Source organism: Melospiza melodia, chromosome 13 (genome assembly GCF_035770615.1).
Source record: "Melospiza melodia melodia isolate bMelMel2 chromosome 13, bMelMel2.pri, whole genome shotgun sequence".
Lineage (NCBI taxonomy): Eukaryota > Metazoa > Chordata > Aves > Passeriformes > Passerellidae > Melospiza > Melospiza melodia.
The window spans coordinates 13,444,497-13,466,976 of NC_086206.1; the positions used below are offsets into that span (position 1 = coordinate 13,444,497).

Genomic DNA, 22,480 nt, shown 5'->3' on the forward strand with positions numbered 1-22,480 from the left:
CGGGGCACCAGGGGCGGTGCGGGGCTCGGAGCAGTGCGGGGCACCAGGGGCGGTGCGGGCTCGGAGCGGTGCGGGGCGCGGGTCGGGGCCGGGCGGCGGCCCCAGGTGCGGGGCTCGGAGCGGTGCGGGGCTCCGGGCGGCGGCCCCAGGTGCGGGCTCTCCCGGCGGCAGGAGGCGCGGGCAGCCCCGCTCCCCGGGGGCGCCCCGGCGGGCGCGGGCGCCGCGGTCCCCCCTCTCCCGCCTCATTTGCATGGCTCTTATTACGGCCGTGCCTCGCTCCCGCCGCGCTGACAGCGCCGGGCTGAGCGCGGAGTCGCCTCCAGCGGGAAGCGCACTTCCGTTATCTGCGCGCCCCCTCCTCAGCTCGCTCTCTCTGGATGTTTAAGGCGAGGATGAACAAACAGGTCCAGCCCGAGCGCAAAGTGTCGGTGGTGGCCCCCTTGCCGGACCGCGCGGGGCCGCCGCCGCCGCCCAAGAAGGACGTGGAGCTGCTGCTGGTGAAGGAGCACAACGGGGTGCAGTACACCAGCAGCAGCCTCCTGCCCGCCGCCCCCGCGCCGCGCTACGGCACCCAGGACAGGGAGACCTGGGGCAAGAAGATCGACTTCCTCCTCTCCGTCATCGGCTTCGCCGTCGACCTGGCCAACGTCTGGCGATTTCCATACCTCTGCTACAAAAATGGAGGGGGTAAGAGAAGCGCTTGCGAGGTCTTTTTCCCCGGCCCCACAGCCCCGAGAGCGGCATCCCGCTCCTGCTGGCGGAGTTTGTGCGGGAAGCCGGAGCCGGGCTCCCCCCCGGTGCCGGGCGCGGTGCCCGGTGCCCGAGGCAGGAGAGCGGCACCGCCGCGCTCCCCGCTCCTCCCGGGCAGCGCGGACCCGCCGCGGCCCCCAGGGCACCGCGCTGTCCCTTCCCGGCAGCGATCGCTCGCACACTCCTCGAAGTTTAACTTAGTTTTTCAGTACAAGCGTATTTGCCTTCTGCTGCCACTCCAGGCTGCCGAACACTTTTTTTCGTTCCCAAAAAATAGCACCCAGAGGAGGGGGGGAAAAAAGGCCAAACCAAAAACGCCCAAGCAGAAAAACAGCATCTAGAAGAGCTAGCGCCAGACCACCGATAGGATTCGGGGGGGCAGTTTTAATGTAGGATTGTGATTTCTGCCCTCGGTTCTGCAATGTGGGGGTTTCTCCCCTCCTCCAAAGTAGGTAGGAGACTTGTTACAAACAAAACCTCACCTCCTGCACAGTTTGGCAATGACAGAAACAAAGAATTACACATAGTAACTATAGTTGGCTCAGATTGTCTGGCGTATCTTCACGAAGACCTGAACTCCATCATCCTCTTTCATCTCCCTAAGTACAACATGCTGTCAGTGATGACTCCAGGCTGTGATGGAGTAACACCATCTGTAAGCCGGGCAGGTGCCTGGGGTGCTCTCAAATCACACGCAGAAAGAACAGACCCTGCCTGGCAGATGGAGAACGGTGTGTGAACAGTGAGCCACGCAGACAGAACAGAGAGAGAGAAAGCACATTCTGAAAGGTATTCATGTATGGATATAGTGATAGTGTGGTTGCCTGGTGATAAAGGCTAATAGGTCACACTTGTAGCATAAAATAATTGCTTCCTGTGGAAATAGGAATGCAGGATGAATGGGAAAATCCCTATCAAATAACATGGAATTATACCTGTCCTTTGAACTTAGTAGGATATGCGTGCTAATGAAACACTCAGTTGAGCTTGGTAGCTCCAAAACTTCTGAGAGGAGTCAGAAAATCTCTCTGCTCACCACCCAGACAGACTGAAGAAAGTAGTTAGTGCTGAAAAATAACCTCCATCCCGATTTTGTTATGTCCAAAAATAGCCCAGCCATTCACACTGCAGCAGCACAGTGCTTCAGGAGCCCAGCAGGTCCTGCTGGGGCAGGTGCAGGTGGGGCAGCATCATTCATAGCACTCAGGACAGGTGCACCACTGCCATATCTCCACATCATCTGGCAGTTTTCAGGAAAAGACATTATTCTCCTATCCCACATTGCACAAGGTGACACCCAGAGTGCCTGAACTCTTTTCTATTGTAATTTGGGTCACTTAATTTCCTAACCTGCTTCGTTCATAACTCACTGCCAGCTCAGGCACAGAAGGTAACAGTCTGCAACTCTTGTGTTTTGTTTAGCCTCCATGTATTATCTTATGTCAGTTCAGCTAGAAAAAACTGGGTCTTCATTAATATCTTCTGATTCAGATACTTCCAAATGGCAGTGAAGAGAAAGCCAACAGCTACAAGAGGCACATTTCAGTGAAAAGTTTGCAGTAATTCTTCCATATCAAAGGTAAAGAGGACCTTTGCTACCAAAGTCTATAGAATGGCCATTACATGGCTATTACTGATAGAGACCAAACACTCTGGTGTCTTAAAATTTTTCCATCCATTGCCTCTTATGTTGGACATACATATCAGCTTGTAACTCTTGTAAGAGTTTCAGGCTCTAGCAGAATTTTACTGAGTTTCAAGCCAACTCAGTTCCTTCTGTTTTTCAAACTGTACTTGGGAGCTTGTTTGCTTTATGTGTACATTTTCCTACAAGACCAAAAAGCATAAGGCAACAGGCAGAGCTGTGGGATATTGTTGGATTTTGTTGAGATCTTTCCAGTCATAAATCATGGATATTCTTAATATCAAATATCTCCCCCCTGCACCCCACTGCTATTGCATGCAGGAACCTTTCCAGCACTAATTTAACTTTTGCTGCCTCAAAAGGATAACACAATGGGTTACATATAATTGCTCTGCATCCCCATGCAAAAGTTGGTATGTGGATATAGAAACAGGGAAGACTTAATTTCACTATCTTAGTAGTTTTTCCGGACTGCTGAGCAAATTAAAGGGATGAAATCAGAAGTTTTTATACTTGACTAGACTTAACCTATAAAAAATTTTACAGGATGCTCATACTAGGATTACAATTTGCCTTTTGATATTTATAAGGAGCTGCTAGGTAAAGAAGAAACCAACAGAACTGTTAAACTTTATTTGGACAGTATGCATAAAGTAAAGCAGTGGAAGGTAAAAGGTTTCCTTTCCTTTACCTCCTGCAGTTTCTCTTTATTCTGAAAGCCTCAGCAATTGCTCAGCCTCAGTGACTTAACTAGAGCTGGCTTTGGACAGTCAAACCTGTGGGTTATGAACATGTTATCAGCCTATTGATACAAAATACTCAGTGAAACAGAAGCACAAGCAGCTTACAATGCCCCAAGTCCTGGCTCAGCACAGCTTGTGCCACCTAACAAAAAGAAATTCTGCTATCCAACCAAAAGCTACACCACAAAGGTTCTACAAATGTTCTTAGAATTTGAACAACAACATCAATGACATGGAACTGGTAGAAAATGGTATCTTCCTTTACATTAAAAAAAAAAAGTTAGGAGGTTGGCATATGGACTATGCCCTAAAGTTAACTATGATTAATTCAAGATGCCTGCAGACACACTAAGGGCCTTTGCATGTTTGTAAAAGTAGGTGGCTCTCAAGAAAGCATGGAAATTTACAAGAACTGAGAAGGAAAATATAAACACACACTGTATTCCCTCATTGAAAGTTGAATTTTACAAGGACATGGATGTATATACACCTCCTTCTTTTCACTAGCCAAGTCCTGGAGTTTCTTTCTTTGATAAACTCCAGGGAAATTTTCTAGGAAAAAAAAAACAGACATGGAGGCTTTTGAGTTTGATCTGGAAGTTCCACTTATACAAAACTCTGATAGTTTACTTTAGTAAGTTTTACTTACACAAGGCATACACCACCCAGTGGCAGATATACAGACATTTTGTTAGGTAACTTCGGAGACAGCACTGGTGGTGGTAACAAAAAGAAACATTTATATTTTAACAAGCTCCCAGTAACAAAAAGCTAGAGAGTAAGAAGCATCCAGCAGAATTAAGACACTGAATGAATAGCCAGAAACATCTGTGTTTTGGGAGTAGCCTGCTGAGAGACCCCAATGGGACTTCTGCACAAAGATAGATGGCAGAATGTAACCCTTCTGTAAACAACTGTAATTTTTGGAATCATTCTTTTGCTATTAAAAAATCCCCAGTCTTTAGTAAGATCTAAAAATCTAGAGCATTTATTTTTCTATATCAGTTACCTACTTTCATAGGATTTGCCTGCCGTACAAGGGCAGACAGATCCAGTGAATGCATTGCAGTGAAATTTGCCACAGAAAGCTTACAGGACAGTTTAGTATGAACAGACTGGAGGAGTTCTTGGAAGCAGGATATGTCCACTGTGTGCTCTAAAGTATTTATCAGGTGATAGGGTAGACTCTGAACAGATGGGGAAAATCTGCAAGCTCCCACTAAGTAGATATGGCAACACTCCAAAAGGGGGAATTCTCAACCATCACCTTGTCAGTCCAGCTGAAAAAAAGACCACAACTTACATGGATTTGACTGCTGCTTGCAGCACAGAGGAAAAGCTCTGTTTGCAGCAGATGGAATACTTTTTGCGCAGTGCATTTGTCACAGTTGCAAAGCAGCAGGGGATGATTTCTCACTGGAGAAATCATCACCTATGGTCATTTGTACTGGCTAATCTTACAAGAGCTGTATCTTGTTATAACCTCCCTGTCAAAAGCACTTTTTAAAAAAATTATTTTTAAGGCAAAGATTCTCTAGCTGTTTAACTCTCTCTGTAAGTGGTCAACATCAATGTAGTCCAAAGAATTCTTTATAACACAACCAACATTTGAATTGCTCCCCAGCTCTACAAGAGGCTATGGTGAATTAAAGAAGACGACTATTAAAATTATACTCTCATCAAATTAGTGAAAGATTTACCCTGATATTTGGATTACATATGAAATTTTACTGATGCCAAATGAAGTTGAGTAATGCCTACTATGATTAACTGATGTGCTCACAGTGGGGGAGGATGATGCTCAGTCTTAGTTAACAAGCTATTGTAGTTTTTGTGCAAGACCCTTTCAGTATTAACGTTCATTTTTGTTTCCTGTTCCCGCATAGTCATAGGCAGAATTAATATTTCCCACTGAAATTTGGGGAAAAGGAATTTACCAACATAAAGTACTTCTTTTGTGAGCCAAAGTATTTGCAAGGTCAGTCATGTTCAGACTACTCATTAGGAAGCATGTAATTGTCGGATTAGTCACTTGAGACTTACTGTATCATAAGAATCAGATTAAGTTTTTAATGAATTTAAGAATAGTGGCAGATAAATATTTTAACATTACTTAGCCATCATAATGCACACTTTAAATCTCCCTTGCAGCACTATTTTAAAGTGGTTTTAGACCATGGTATTTCCAGAAGAAATTATTTGCTTCAACAGTTTGCCAGCAATCAATACACTTCAGAAGTATCTTATGATTTATCCTAACGCCCCTGTCCTACTCATAGTTCCATCAGCTGTAATGCAGGACTGAGCAATCCACAGCACAGGCACCCAAATACAGCAAAAACCACATCCAAATATCCCTGAACAGGCCCAGCACAGAATCAGGAGCCCGGAGCTGTCACACATTGAGAAGGACACACAAAGATGGAGTTGTCACCTCCCACAAGCTGGGAGCCTGGCCACCACACACTGCACTGAGAGCAAACCCTGCTGCTGACAGCACCCCCTTGTCTTTCTACTGCACTCTGCCTCCTCAGGTTTGCAAAGTGTCTGCCACCAAATTTAATCACTATTTTGGGGAAGAATATAACCTGGCACTTTGCAGTTTAAAGGTGGATGACCTTTGCCTTACAATATCAGAGTTTATACTTCAAAATAGCATTGATGATGATAATAATAAATCAACTTTGAAGTAATCTCACTGCAAAGCCTACGCCAAGAGTTTGACTCATCAGTCAATCAAAGCTCAGATGCAAATCTAGTGATTTTGGTTCCTAAAAAAGGGGTTTTCAATTCCCATTAGCACATCAAACCACTGACCTCAAATAGGTTAAACTGTTATGCTGATTTCTTCACCATGAGCTCTGGGTTCTCAGCCATAGTGTGACATTAGGGAGAATGCTCAGCTGTGTGGGGTGGCATTGCCTCCTTTCCCAGATCCAGAGGCAGTGTCCAGCTCACAGATGCTCTCTTCCCTTTCCCACTCCATCTCTTCTCTTTCCCTTCCTTGATCAGCCACTAATCACCTGTTGCATGCAGGGCAAGGATTCACCCAGGCTCTTCAGCACTGGAGCTCACATGCCAGCTGCTCCTCTGAAATTCCCTGTTCTGTTCTGCGTGTCTTGTTGGCTCCACAAAATAAATCTTCAGAACAGGAATTTCTGCATCATACACCTACTACACATGAAGTATTAAGAATAGCTGAGAGGGAAGGACTGAATCTCTCACCCAAATCGTTCATCAATTGTAAACGACTTGTTTCTGACTCTGAGGTATGATACAATGAAATAGTGTATAAATGTCACACTATATAGACCCTCAGCCAAATACCTGCCTGTGCAGAGATGGTATTTGTCCCTCAACAATTCTAGCAACTCCTAGCTTGACAAACTTACAAAGGTCTAGAGATACACTAGCGTCGAGAGGTTCTAGATGAGATCCATAATGTTTAGCTTGATGTTACACATTTGAGGACCATCCTGTGGCTGATGCAGGGCAAGTATTGAGAACTGATCTAAAGAGTGATCCAATCATTTACCAAAACTGATTTTCCAGCTTGACTGCTGTAAAAGAGCTGGTGTGAACCAGCTGACAAAAGCAAAGATACATCTTTCCAAGTACAGTGGATGCACATTTTGATTACCACTTGGAGTACTTTATTCTAAACTAAGAGGCAGAAAAGACTTCAAGAAATAAACTTAGTTCTGTTTTTAAAAACTTAAAATCCCTGTTTAAGATCTTCCCATCCCCTGCCTCCCCCCCAAGCCCTCTTCATTCTTGCATACCCCTCTCAATTCTGCCAAGGACCAGAAGTACTGAAATATCCCTGGTAAACCATTTCTGTGCAAGTAAATTCTGCAAGTCACATTAGAGAGCCATCAAAACTGATATTAACTCCTACTGAAAAAAATACAAGACTTTCTTACAGTTTGACCTGGAGACCTGGGTTTGGATACTCATTCAAACTGAAATAGCAAGGACCTGAGCTTTGTGTGTCTGCTTTCTCACTCACATCATCTTAACCTCTGGCAGTAATGGAAAAGAGAAAGGCCAGCTTTGGAGTGTAGCAGCCAACAACCCTTCTTTACTGAAGAAACCAAAATATCTCTAAAGAGACTGAGACATGGTTTGGGGGCAGAATTTTCATTTTTAGGCAAAATACCACAAACCTGTCCGTCAGTTCAGTGAATATATGAATACAGCTCCAGCAGCCTAAATATGTTATTTCCAGACAGATACTTCTTCCCCATGCTGAGACCAATATGAAACAGAATACTAATACAACTACTTACACATAAGATCAGGAGGAACATTCATCTTTAGTGAGAGTTCAGATATGCTGTGAGGGGAATGATGGATTAAAATCAGGCAATAAATTACTGAACATCTTGCTCTGTGTTAAAATGGAAATGAACAATTTAAAGAATTTTGACAACTTCTGAAGAGCAATATCGAGTAGCTCATGTCTTCATTTTTGCTATGTCTGATGGTAAGCACATCAGCAACTCCCAGTTGTAAAGCCTTTGTCCCAGTTTAACCAATTGATTAAATATTCAAGAACTGTAGTATGGTTCTCTGATATCAGTCTGCCCTGTAAACTCCATAGCACTTACACTGCAGTTATTACATGAAGTTTTTAGACACTGTTTTGCTTAACTGCTCTCAACACTATTACAAAATAGTAAACCACAACCAATTCTATACTTGGAGATACATTTATACTAAAGTATTATAATGCAGAAGTCAAGAGACAAGTTTAAATGATGCATCTTTGTAAAACAGTTCTGGATCTTTCACTACTACCTCACTCTTAGTACTTTCCATTTTCTTTGTACATATACAATCATAGAATTCCACAGAATTTGGAAGGGAACTTAAGGATTGTCCAACCCCTCCCTGCAATCTTGCATCTGACTCTCTCAACTTTTTGATTTGAAATGTGACAACAAGAAAAAATTATTATTGTTGTTGTTCCTGTTGTCATAATCATTAAAGTTGAAATAAATTATATTAAGGACAAATCCACTGTCACAATCCATTTTCAATTAAGAGTATGTAAGTAATCCAGGAATATCACACTGGTTATAAACCTTGAGTTTTCCTTCCTCAAGGCTTTAGGAGACAAAGGATTCATGTTAGCAGCCCATTACCCCTGTCTGGAAAACCCATGATTGCCTCCTCCAACTACAACTCCTCAATCATCTGCTTTCCTTCTCCCCACCTTTGTATTAAGTCTAGAACCTTTGATGGAAAGGTTCCACCCTAATTGTGCAGATCTTACATACTGGTGCCAAGTCAGAATAGTTTCAAATGCAAGGCTTTATTGACATTCAAAATTTGGTTTCCTACAGATGGATATTGGAGTCCTTCAGGAAATCAGCACCAAAAGTGCCTAGATCCCTAGATTACTGTTGAGTAATTCCTGTTCTCATGGAAATCCCAGGTAACTGTAGTGTAATTCAGCATCTTAATTTCTGTATAGATTCAACATACTTAATTTTAGCCGCAGAGCTTTTGAAACCGTTAATCCATAAAGAAGGGAAAAGGAGGTGAGAGGCATGGAAGGAAAACAGTTGATTTCCTTGCCTTGTGACATATTCTTCAATAAAACCATAGGAAAGAACCTCTAAACTACTTATGAAAACTATCCTTTGTTTTATTTTCACTCCTCCTTTCCCCTATTCTCTATTCAAACAAGTTTTGCAATCTTTCCTGAAGCATGACAAAGGTGACAGCACAGAGCAGCACTTTGGGGATCAGGGTTTACCATTCAGAAGCAGAAACTGTCAGCAGGGAGGTCTGGCTGTGTAAGCCACATCCTTCTCTACACTCATTTTAGTCTAAAGCACACTACCAACTTTCCAGTGAGCAGAATTCTGTGATAACACATTACTAAGCAAAATCCAGGCAGAATTGGGCAGGCAGTTGTCTTTTGCCAGTCCATAAATGTTTTTTTTATGACAAACATTCTGACTGCTGGTATGTAGTAAGACAAGCTACCCTTATTATACAGTAAGTCTTTTTATAGAAGATGGTAATTTTTCCAGTGCTCCTACTCCTTAAGACTTTATGAACACAACCCCTCACTTCCAAAAGCACAAGTGATTGCAGAAGCTGTGTTCTTAATGTAGGTATTAACTGATTGCTACAGTTTGGCTATTAAAATTGTCTAAGAATATATGCTAGGTGTCCAAAACAGGATCCAACCCTCCCAGACGGGTGGTGTTAGACCACACAGACATGAAGTCTTTCTTAGATTGTTATAAGCTGCTTCCCTAGAACAAACCCAGCATCACAAGAGCAATACTAGTTTGATCCCACCCCACTGAAGTACACAAGAAATGTGATTTCCACAGCAGAGGAATATTACTCCTTTGCAGCCTTTATTTCAGAGCTGGAGAAAGTTATTGCATGATTTGCAAGCCCTGGGTGTCCTGTCTTGCTGCAGCACTCTTGCTAGTCTGAGAAACAGCTTTTGTGGCATTGATGTAGGGGAAGGATTGTGGCTGGGCAATTGCACAGCATCCGTCTTTACTGAAGCCTGCAGCACTGTGGGGATGAGCTGATTTCCTGGCCCAACAGCAGCATGGAAGAATGAACCCTCTGCAACTGCCTCACTGACCATCCAAACCACTGTTTCCTTGGGCCCAGTCTATGTACTGAAAAAACATCTGAGTATTGTGCATCTTGGTTTTTGCCAGCTATTTTTAATTTATTCTGCACCTCCTGACCTATGTGGGCATGTATCTCTTCATTGATATTTCAGCTTCTATTTTTCTCTTCTGTAATGAAAGACCTCTTGCAATGTCTATCCTAAAGTATGCCAAAGGTGACAGCACGTTACTGCCTTTAAGATCCATATCTCGAGGGAAAGCATAATACTGATTCCAGGCCTTATGATTCCAGTCAAATTCCAGTTAAATAAAAAAGAGGAAGAGGCTGGACTTTTTCTGGTATAGGACTCTCTACAGAGTAACGGGAAGCGTTTTTCAGACCACAAGGTGGAGCAATAGATCCTCACAGGTCTTCGGAGATCCCCACCTGATAATTGATGTCACAACTTTTATAGGAAAAAATAATCTCTTTCATGGTGGCTCATTCCTTTTAAACACAGAGCTGCCCAGTAATAACAAATATTAGCCGACTGTTCTTGGATTTCTCACTTTATTTTATTTATTAGGATATTATAGGAGTGGCAGCTTTTAGTGGTGCCTAATTCACTGACCACTTGTCAGCATGGCCACAATGACAACAAGGACACAATCTGTTGACAACAAGAGGTTAGCCCTGAACACACCTTTTTTTAAAGAAAGTCCAACAATAAAATGGAGATGCAGTCTCTTCTCCCCAAGGATTGATATAGGAGGAAACAATTTCTCAAATCCTAAATTTAGAAGGTGCTCCAAATACCCTCAAAAGATTCTCCTTTGGGGACAAAACCAAGCTCCACACAGACTTTCATGGATACATTCTACAACTGAAAGATTTCTTTTTTCTTCTTCAATGTTAATGTAACCCACATTTCAGGGGGTTTCAGCATCTTTCCGTCTTGGCAGAGGAATCTTAGTTTCTCAACACAGTAATTTCACAATTAAGTATATTGTGCTTACTATGATATTAGAGAGAGTTCAAGGCCAAATGTTACCAAAACACTGAGTTGCAGCTCAGCAGCCACCCTCAGAAGTGGCTTGACTCTTCATCAGCATGCAGGGCTGTATCTGCCTACTGATGTGCAGTAACAGTGATGCTTGAAGAAAGCTCCCAAGCTCCTGCCCTCTGACTGAGGGGAGACCAGAGCTGTACAAGGCAGCTCAGTTCTACAATTTACCACAAAACTAATGAATAGTTTGTGCTGTGCAGTGCTTTGTGTCCTTTCAGAAGAGACATTCAGATGTGTAAATGAGATTATGAGACAGGTGTTGATGAGATCAAAGACAGTCCAGGACTTTGTTTTGGGGAAGAGTTTGATCATTTGCTTCTTTTCTACAGTTTGTTTCTCATGTATGTATGGCTGTACTGCCTCAGTTAAAATCAATGGGTTCTAAACCACATGGGAGGAATCCTGACCCAGCTGAAGTCAATGGGTGATTTTTTTCCATTGACGTCACCAGAGCCAGGATTTAAACCCAAATAACAGACGTCTCTCTTAAGGGCTCCTAAGTAGACAGGATTTCCAGACCAAGAATTATGTGAGAAGACAAACACAGTAAAGTAATAAAAAACTATCCTGACTAAACTGATACACAAAACTTCCACCAAGTAGTAACTGATATTCACTCAGTACAACAGCTCAGTACTTTACCTGAAAAGCAAACTGCCAGGATTACATAGATGATGGTGATTATTACACAAAATAAATTCACCCTGTGAGAGTTAGACTATGACCTCAGCATTCTCCTATGCTGGGCTCAAGCAACAAAATAAGTTCTATTTTAAGAAGTGCCTTTTACTCTCACAGTTTCATAGGGACAAATGATTTAGGCAAGAATCTCTTTCTAGCTTTCAAGGCTGAAAAGAAAAGCTGGGGAAGCACAAAGTAAATTCAAAACTAAAAGTAAGCAGGCAAATAAAAGGATGGTAGCAGATGATCATACATTTTAAAGTATTCTGGGATCTACTCCATGGTTTTTGAACTTTTGAAATTGGTGGCTATAAGAATATAGTTACTCTCTGGCATAAATTACTGTCTTGACTTTACCCTAACAGAAATAGCCAGAAACCAGCTACCAGGGTCTTCCTAAACAGTCAGAAAATCCTTCATTGACTCATACAAAAGCTGATGACAAAATCACTGTGTTTCACCCTAAATTAAGAGGTTTTTTAAATCTTCAAGATCACCTATATGTTTCTTACTAAACGCTGTTTTACAGTCATGATGTATTATGTGTTTAAAGTGGTTTAGAAATATAAAAATAAAAAAATCGCTGTGTGACAAGTTAAAAACACCAGACTCAGCCACAATGATTTATCATAAGGTCTGAGTAATCAGTGAACAAAACTGCCCTGCAATCTGCCCAAGCAAAAAAAGTTTGCACTGTGATGAAACAAGAAGGATTTTGCTTCAAACTCTTAATAGGCCTCTGCTTCATCTTGGCTGGGAGCTATGATGGGCCCTGGGGTAATTTTCACATTCTTCCATGGCATATCAAGCTAGGAGGCCCCATGCAGAATGGCAGTGACAAAGCATGCACGGGACAGCTTGGACTGAGGGGAAAATTGCGTTGCTTGAAGCCTGTTAGGAAAACAGTCCACTAAGAACAAACATAAGGCTCAAGTTGCAAACTTAAAGAAAAGCTTTTGTCTTACTAATTTCTACAGAAGAAGCTGAGTAGTCTAAATGAGACTGAGTTTACCCTTTCAAGCAAATTGATGTCAAGAGAAGTAGTTCTTACAGCCCTCCTGCTGCAGGAGGGAGGATATGGAGAGGTTTCACTTTGTGCTCACAATGCCCAAATTCTCAGAGACCCCACCTAATGGCTGGTACACAGAATATTACCAGCACTACCCTGTGCCAAATACAGATTTTTCCCAAAAAGAGAATTTTTCTGTGAAGAGCTTGGTGACAGTTTTTGTGAAATTCCTGTGTTCAGTGCTAACAGAAAGGTACAAAGTAAAGAAGCCACACCCACTTGGAAATTACCATTGCCCAGGCCTTCCAAAATATTAGCACAATCCAACAGTAACTATAATCTTTGATAAGAGTACAATTTTAATTTTTCTAGGCATTTATGCAAACAGTAGCCATGACTGCAATGGCAAATTTGCCAATATCGTTATTAAAAGCACCACACACAGCCATTAAAATTTACAAATAAATTAAAATGCTGCAGCATTTGTCTTCAATAAGAAAATATTCTTTGCGGCTAGATAACATACTATCATTAACATAATATTAATTTCAAATATGTCTGATATCTGTAGTTCATAATCTAGAAAGCATGTCTAAGAAATATCAGAAAACTGCACATAGTGGTTTTAAGAAAACATGGAGAATAGCTTTATAGTGAATGTAACTTTTTGCCTCTGCTGTAAATCCCTGTTTAAACCTGCATTATATGTAATTTACAGTACAGCTACTCTGCTTCCTTTAGTGGAGTCAGAAAGAGCATTCATCCCGAAGGCTTCATTTCTAATGACTGAGAGTAAAACTTAGATTTACTAAAATTCTTATAGATAGGAGTGTTGACTGTCTCACATTTCTGTAATAGACATAGCCCTTTACTGAGAGGAATAATTTAGGGGATTCTGTTAGGCGAGAGTTTGTAAAGATTAAGATAGTACAGGAAGTATAACGCAAAGAAAAGTAAATCTCTGATGAAGACTGGAAGTAAAAGGAGTGTTTTGCTTTAGTCTTTGAGTCCAAACATTGAAGTTACAACTTAGAACTGGATTAAACACTAAATGGGGTAAGGCAAGTTTTTAAGAGTATCACAGATTGTTGTCCTTGATTCTTCTTTAGCAGAATGTCAAGGCATTCTCCTCCTATTGGTTTGTAAATTAATCTTCTTGAAAGCTGCTTGGCACTTGTCTGGAGCTGATTTAAGATGTCTTGGGCACTTTGTTTTACCCTGGCACAGTTATGAATCTCATGCTGCCTAAAATGGGTACTGCATCCTCCCCAGAGGGTGCTTAACTTGGAGGCTGCTGGCTGGTTCTTATTTTGACAACGTGCAAAAGAAAAGCAGCCTTTAAGAGCAACACCCTCCATCCCAGATGCTGAGAACCAGGAGCTGCCCTGCTGCATGCACAGCACAAAGCACATTTCACACAGGGGCAAGCCTGAGAGTGTTAGAGAGAATAGAAAGCAAGGACCAACCAATACTGCTTAAATGAGGGGCTCAACTTCAGAGAACTCATCCCAGGCTCTTTTTTATTAAGGTGAAAAACAATTAAGGGATATAAACTTGGCATTCCTGACACATTAAAAGCACAGCTCAGAAAGCAAGTATCATAACTTAATGTAGGTACCAAAATTGCACAGCTCTTCAACCTGCCAATGCCAAAAAGTACCTGCAGGGTGGCAACTTCAGCTAGAAAAGCAGATACCACTATTGCACTGTAATTAATTAGTTTACTTCACTCCATCTCTATAGATTATAAAAAGGCGGCTAACACTTGATTCAAAATTGAAACACAAACAAAACAAAAAGCCCCAAAACAAAACAACATGAGACCAAAAAAACCTCCAAAACCAAACAACCAAATAGCAAAGGATCTGTCTAGTATCTTCCCATCAGGTATGTAAGTTTTTCTGGCTGAAACTCTGGTCTATGCTAGACAGCAAGTTAGATCAAAGTATCTCACAAGCCATTCTGGCATCACATTCAGATTAATCCATGAATTTTGAAAACATCCATTTTAGTTTACAGCTGACTGAGGAAAAGAAAACCCAACACAAATGAGCATACAAGTCCTCTGAGAAGATGAGAAAGCTATGACTAACAGTCTATATCTGAACCAAAGTAGAAGTGTCGTTGCCAAAATCTCCCTGGCACCAACTCTCCCTGCACTTAAGAGACAGCTAAGCTGATGAAGTAGTATTTCCTTTTGTGTACATGATGATGTCCCACATATTACAGAAAATATCTTTTCAGTACTTAACAGTTCAAGGAAAACTTATCACACGAGGTTATGCTGTTATGGATCTCGTGCTGGAATGTAGAAATACCTGCTTATCTTGATCCACAAGCTCACGGAAAATACCTTCTGATGCCTTAATTCAAAAGTATTTTTAGCCATGGATGTTCTGCCGCCAATAAATCAGGGTACATTTTGACAGGCACCTTGCTCTTGTACATCTGAAGTACAGCCTACACCACACCTGGGTGGTTTTGTTGATGTGCAATTGCAGGTGAATATATCCTTGTGTCACCCCTAATAGCTGCAAGGTTGGAGAAAAAAGCACTAATAGAACATTCCTATTAATTAAATGCTAGAATACTAATTTCCCCTCTTAATTTATTATCTCTTAAGCTTGCAGTCATGTCTTTTGTGATGCAGCTGTGTTCTTCAGGGAGGCATCTGCATGCTGACCCAGTGGTCCAGTACTACACATCTTCCCTGGCTAGGACCTCCTGAAGAGTTTGTGAACTATAAAGTTTGCTGGTTTTGGTGCCAATGATGTTATCTGTCCAGGAGAGGATACTACCACTCCTACATCCCCTGTTCTATTGAGCATTAGCCACAGGGATGGCATAAATAACAGAACAATCTACAAGCTGGCTCCACAGTTCAGCTCAATTACTCTCTCATTTCTCGTTTAAGCCAGCCAGGTAGTTAAAAGAGAAAAAGGCATAAAATCAAGATGGTGGATTTGGGCAGGTAGTAGCTAGGTTTTCAGATTGTTACAAACTCCAAGTATTTACTTACCAAACTAAAACTCATCTTATTGCCTTGATCTAGAAACAAAAGATCCAACACCAATAGTACCTCTGCTATAGAGGCAAAATGTTAAAAGCTAGCACTGCAACCCATGAAGCAGATCTTTGGACTTTCACGGTCACACTCATGGCAAATGATGGAAATTGCTCTTTTCCTAAGCCAGCCACAGTGAATGTTGTGAAGGTCAGCAGCAGGAAGCTCCTGCAAACCTCCAGAGCTCCCACTGCCACACTGTCCCTCTTGGATCAACCTGATTTATATCCTCTCTTACCCACCATGTCTCTTATTTATTCCCTAATTTCCTACCAAAAAACAGAGGCCAGAGTTCTGTTCTTGTATGTGCCTGCAATTATCTTTAAACTACACGTTGTTGTAAATGTGAACATTTCATTAATTTATGTAAATAGGACCTTGGCCAATGACTTGGCTGTTATTTATGAATGAATCATGGTGCTCTGAGTGGCTGGATATATTTAGCTCTCATTAATTTGTTCAAAATAGCTACTAATGGGTTTCTTTAGCTCATGACTCTTGTGACAAAAGGCAAAAGGATGATTGGATTTGCGTGGGGAGGGCCTAGGTAACCCTTTCAGTTACTGATCAGTGACCACCTTCTAAATACACTGCACATCAACTTACTTCAAGTGATTTTAAAGCAGTAGCAGGTTAACAGCTCAAGACAAAAAATGCAGGCTTCAGTTGGCCTCAGCCAACAGCACTGAACCATTTCTGGAAACTATTTGTTTTCACTTTCGAGTGAAAGGAATGCTGTTAAAACTGCAATTCTGAAAAAACTGAAGGCTTGGAGCCCAAATTGAGAGTAGTAATATAAATAAGCTCAAATCTAGCAAAAATTTGTTAGAAGGAGTAGCTAAATGTAAAGGCTTCAAGAGAAACATGCCACTCACTATGGTATAGATCCACTGGTTTCATTATTCAGAAATACTTTCCATTAAAAAAGATTGCATACTTGGAAGATTTTCTTGTATACTTGGAGAGTTATACATGTGTGAAATGCTGCTGAAGTTTTTATAGTATGCCATGCAATCTGTTTTGCAGAAAAATGCTATTTTTTACAACTAGAATATCTTGCTAGCTGCTGTCAACATCATCACACAGCTGCTGTTGTCATCATCTTGTCTTTGACCTGAGGTTCCCTCATGCTCTTTTGTAGCTCTGACATTTCTTTGCTGTACCACACAGACCCTCATTGCTTTTAATCTCAGGCCAGTAAGGTCTCAGTGTTCCACCCCTTCTTCCAGTTGTCAGCAGCAGGATCCAGCCCCCTCCTTCAGAGGTGCCCTTGGAGGCTGTGCAAGCTTGGTGGCCTGTCTGCTGAGGAGCCAGATAACATCCATGTACTAGAAACACCTGCTTTTCCAATTTCCATTTCTACCCACGGTGATCTTGTACAATCTAGATGTCAAGAACTCTGCATCAGTGATTTTGTTTTTCATTCACAAGAGTCTGCACAGATCAGTTTCCACCCACTTTCCTTGTTGTCCAAGCAAATGTCCTATGTTCTATCAACTGTGTGTTGATATTGTTGGAAGAACTATTTATTCTGAATGAAAAAAAAAAACAAACCAACAAACAGTGTTAATCAATGTTAATAGAGATATTAGCTTGTATTTCAGTTCACCACATCACAGAGAGATTACCCCAGTGCATGGCTACATGTGATACTATAAAGCAATTATAGGAGATCTCTGCTTTTAGACTTTTGCTGCACAAATACTGGAAACAATCCCATTGGAAAATATACTGCCATATTTGCTCAGAGTTTGTTGTTTTAGCAGACACCCCTGCCAGTATAACATTTTGACTAGAAATAACCATGGTAACAAATACAGAAGGCTAACAAGCACAGAGAGTTCAAAATTGTTTCAACTACCCCTGTCCTGGCCTACTTCTTGTATGTGCATCAAAAATCCTTTTAGGATAACCACAGCTGTTTAAAGTGTCTTCTTTCAGCCATTAGTAAATTAATGCTTCTTCCTTTCTGGGATTTAAAAGTGAGATGAGACCTCCTAGTAGGACTGAGAAGAATATTTAGAGCTTTTGCTTCCCACCCCTTAGGAGGCTGGGAATGCTTACAAAGAGAGGAAACACCGTGTGTGGATTCTGGTATACCAAATTTAAGAAGTTGCTTTGGCACTGAATACAGGAATGCAAAATCTATCTTGTATTTTGTCCTTCATTAATTAAATGCAATACTTAAAAAAAAAAAATCTGTGTAAGGTTCCACTTGAAGTTTCACATAGATGGTTCTTGTAGAAGCTGAGGGTTTGACCTAACCTAGTTTTGCATAAAACATAGGCAGTCTTAACCCCATATTTGCACTGGTGCCTTAAAGGAACATGTGTGGATCTTGTGAAATCTGTCAGGACAGAGATGCAGCAGTTCACAACAGCCTGAGGCCAACCTGTGGCTTTCAAGCTGCAAGTGACTCAGAAGAGAGTCAAGTACGGCTCTTGCACCAGAGCAGTTCTACAGATGTCAATGACTTCAGCTTTTTAGCTGCAGAGGGAATTAGGAACCATTAGGGATTGCTGAAAGCAGTGCAGCCTTTGGGATGCAGCTGTGTGCTCCCACAGAGGGGAGTGGAATGCCCTCGAGTGCGATCGGCGCGTTCCTGCCAAGGCCGCGGTCGCACAGCTCGCCGAGGTAGGGAGGTCTTGGCAGGCTTGAGTGAAGTTTTAGCCAAGCTCTGCTTCCTAAGAGCTCAGCTCTCTGGCCTATCCAAATGTGACACTGGATTCATGTAGTTAAAGCCCTGCAGTTTCTGTGGCTGGTGACACAGGCAGGAGGGACACATGGTGCCACCCTTTCTAGCGCTCTGACCTCCAGACAGGGCAGGCATTAACTGCAAGTGCTCCTGCAGAGGAGGCTGGGCTGTGCTTCAATTCACACCGCTGGATCTAAAGCAACAGGACCACCAGGACTGCCTTGCCTCTGGCCCACACACTGCTCACACAAACAGGACTGTAAAATTCTTCCAAACAGCGCCTCTTGCTCATAGGACACTGCTCCTAAACAGCCTAAGACAGAGGCCTTGTGCAGGCCCAGAGTGACACTGGTCAGCTCCCACACGGGCTGTTCACAAGCATTTGCAGACCATTCTATTCTATTTCTGTTTACAAGAATTTGAAGACCATTCTATTCTATATCTATATCATGGGGAAATTTGAATGATATTTTGACCATCATTTATTTTTCTTTAAAGGGGCCTTGATCGCAGAGAGGGTTGAGCGAACACCATGAGAATTGATTCTGGATATTGGCAAGGAAAATAAAAGCAAATACAAAAAGATGCTTACAAAAATACCTGACTTTTTGTTATTTTTTTACCTAACCAGAAGCTGCTAAACAAGAAGTTTCCAGAAAACTCCAAAACATTAAGTCAAACTAATATGACTAAGCACCCTTACTTTGGTATTTATCTCAATTTCAAAATACTTCAATCACTTAGCACCTGAAAAGTAACCCAGCTACGAAACCCTGCCATACTGTGTAACTGCTCTTTGATGAAAATTACACCACACCTTATTAATCCCTTGCGGGGGCAGGGCGGGGGAAGAAAAAAAAGGAAAAAAAGAAAGAAACCTCCTATAACTAAAGCCTGGAATGACTCGCAGCCAAACAGATGACACTTGAGCAAGTATGCCTAAGTGCAGTACACCTCACAGTTCATCTCGAGATTAGTCATACTTTTAAAAACTGAGTATTTTAAACTGGCATTAAATACGTATGTCCACTACACATCTCCAGGATTAATCTTCTCAAATCCAAATTTCCCTGAATAGGCATCATGTTTTCCACAGCCTCATGACATTAATCAAACATCACTCCCTGCAAACTCCATACCTCCCAAATACAAGCCAGGTTTGTGAGTCAGCTCCACACGCTGTGATATGATCAAAGCAAGACAAGTATGGCACTTCAAAAGCTCCTTTGCAGGAAATCTGACAGTAAAACCACCTAAAATAATTTTTTCAGATACTAGATATAGTGAAAGCAATATGTAGTATCCCAGACTGATTTTGCTGAGTATGTTTCAACATTGAACAGAGCTCAGAACTGCAGGGTATTAAGAATCTGATGAATACAAATTTTTTTTTTGCACAGTATTCAAACATACAATAGTTCAACATGGCAATCATAGAAAACAGATTATAAACAACACTAAAATATTACCAAAACCATGTATCATTGATAATGTAGTAGCTTATGCAAATGCAACATTTTACATTACACTCCATCGTGAAGAAGGTTCTTGTCCCCAAAGTGATACAACCAATATATTTCAATATTAATATGTATTCTCAAAGGTTTAAGCTATTTTTTCTGTTGATATACCTTGCCTGTTTCATTGCAAGGTTTCAAATTTCAAATGACTAAACTTATGACTGAATGCTGAATACATTGTCCTTACCATTATGCTACAGCACGTTACTTTTAGAAGTAGATTGGTGGTATGACTAAGAGAGCAGAGTTTGTTTTTCCATTCTATTCTCCAGTATATAGTCAAAATTCCCTTTCTGAGCAGTGATGCAAGGCAGCTTACACCAGTAATATCTGTGAAAAGCAAGCTCAAAGGTAAAGAAAAAACTATTCAAACTCTTAAAAGCATAACAATAGTTTCAAACATACTTTTTTAACATGTAATTCATTCTGCTTACTGGCATGTTTTAAAAAGATCCAGTCATGCTTCCAGATTTTTACCTCCTGTAAGTGTATAAATTTAGGAGCAATACAAATTTACTTCCTTTTACAGGGCAAGTTTTCAAATTACTGAACCAATACAATAGCTTTTAAAGGTTTGCAAAAGTTTGTACCACTTGCTATTACAAGAAATAGTCAAGCTACTGCTGTTTTTTTCTTTTGCTGAAAAATTGTACCATGATATTCACAATCTAGTTTCCTTTTCATAGGTAACTCCTAAGGACATTAGTCAGTTATTCAGTGTATGTAATTACTCTGTCAACTCTCTAGTTATTAAAGCAATCCAATAATGTTTTTCATACAGGCAAGTTTAATATTAATTGAACTTTTCTTGACCAAGCAAGCTGTGCAATGTAATAAAAGCTACCCTTTGCTCGTGCCACAAAGCAGAGATCTGTCAGAGCCCACAGTTATTAAACATGACACCAGCTATAATTGCTTTATAGCATCACATGCAGCCATGCACTGGGGCAATCTCTCTGTGATCTGGATCATATGAAACAGCAAAGGAATTTTCAGGTAGTTTCTGCATTATGTGATCCTTTTGTATTTCAGCTGGCAATACTTTTTATGCTCCAGCAGCTCACACACCAGGATTTTCCCAATGGTGACAGATTCTCAGTGAGAATCAGACTCACAGGACGATGCTCAGCCCTGTGAAGTGCTCCAGGGAGGTGCCAGCAGCCCCAGCTCTGTCCTGCTGCAGTATCAAGGTGTTGTCCTGGGGCCAGCAGGAACCTCCACATCCTCCACAGCAATGGCCACAAGCACCACTAGGTTGGAAAGGGGTGTGCAGTCTAACCCATTCCATAAGAATAAGGAAATTTATTATAGCAAAATCCAAAATAATTCATGGAAGTCCAAATTCTATATAATTAGCCAGTAGAAATTAATTTTCAACCCAAAGGTTCCTGCAAACACTTCATACAGTGGTTTAAGCTGCACTTACAGGATTTCACATTTTTCTTTTTTGTTGTTGGATCTGTGTTCCCTTCTGAAAATACTGCACTAAAAATAAAACCTAAAAAAATGTTTCATAGTCCCTTTCCCTTTCAGCTCTGCAAGTGTGTTCAACTTTTTTTTTCTTCTTTAGTTAGGGATTACTTTTCAGGGACACTTTTTTTTTGTCTTTAAAGCCAAAAAGCAGAGAGGAAACATTAAGGAGAAGTAGGAGTTACAGCCTATAGCTTCTTTCAGGGATTCTGTATCTGAGACCTTTAAAAAATGCAGAAAAGGGATAAGAATACATGGGTTCTTCCTTCCTGGTATTTCCTTTATATTTTCCATAAGCAGTGGTTTTGTCTTTAACTGGTTAAAGTAAGCATCAGAGAAAGAAACGTGTAACTAAAATGCAACATAAAAAGACTACAATGTCTCTTTACTGTCTTTTCAGGTGCTTTTCTTATTCCCTACATCCTCTTCTTAATCATTGCTGGAATGCCCCTGTTCTATATGGAATTAGCACTGGGACAATATAACAGAGAAGGGGCTGCCACTGTCTGGAAAATCTGTCCAGTTTTCAAAGGTGAGTGTTCCTCTGCTCCCCTGAGCAGCACCTGAGGGTGCCACACACATGTCATCAGAAACAACCTAAGGATCTCTCATCTGTCACAGACAAAGTGTATTTGGTGACCTTCCCCCAACCCTTGAAGTCTTTGTGTTACCAAAGGTGAAGCACAAAATGGGAAAAGCCACAGAAATCATCTTCAGGGTGATTGCTGGCTGAGTGTAAGAGAGGGCAATGAGCAGGAGCAGCTCAGCTCTGCCCTCCCTTTCCCCTGTGTACTGGGAGGAACTGGGAATCTCTAGGTGGAGAGGGGGTTTGCCAATCCAAATGTTGGAAATACCAAATCCCATCTAGGTTAGTTCAGCCCTGTCTTCCCCATTGGCTTCTCCATTCAGGGCATGGAGCTTTCTGTGCAGGAGCCAACATACCCCAGTGCCTACAGCAGTAAAATGGAGTATTGAAGACTCTGGGTTTGGCCACCAGACTTAAAACACAGGATTTTTCTGTGCTATCTCTGTACCTCAGTTTTCCTGCCTGTGAAGTGGGAGCAATGATTCTGATAGTTTTTGTAATGTGCCTTTCAGATTCAGCAATGAAAAACACTTATTAAAATCTGAACATTATTACTTTTGAGTGTTTACCACTAGGATTAACTCTCCAGCACCACTGAATAAAGGCTGTGGAGTGTTGTTTGTGCACAGCATCATTCTGCAAGGAAAAATAGGTTAGGTG

The 22,480-nt window shown here is 41.4% G+C and overlaps 1 protein-coding gene across 1 annotated transcript in view; it reads left to right on the plus strand.

Annotated features, from left to right (window-relative positions):
• Positions 1 to 305: 305 nt before the first annotated feature.
• Positions 306 to 22,480, plus strand: part of SLC6A2 (solute carrier family 6 member 2) — a 55,125-nt gene continuing 32,950 nt past the window's right edge. The window contains exons 1-2 of the mRNA XM_063167796.1: positions 306 to 687; positions 21,635 to 21,766. Of these exons, the coding sequence (XP_063023866.1) occupies positions 378 to 687; positions 21,635 to 21,766 (442 nt within the window). The 5' untranslated portion in view covers positions 306 to 377. The remainder of the gene's footprint in view (positions 688 to 21,634; positions 21,767 to 22,480) is intronic.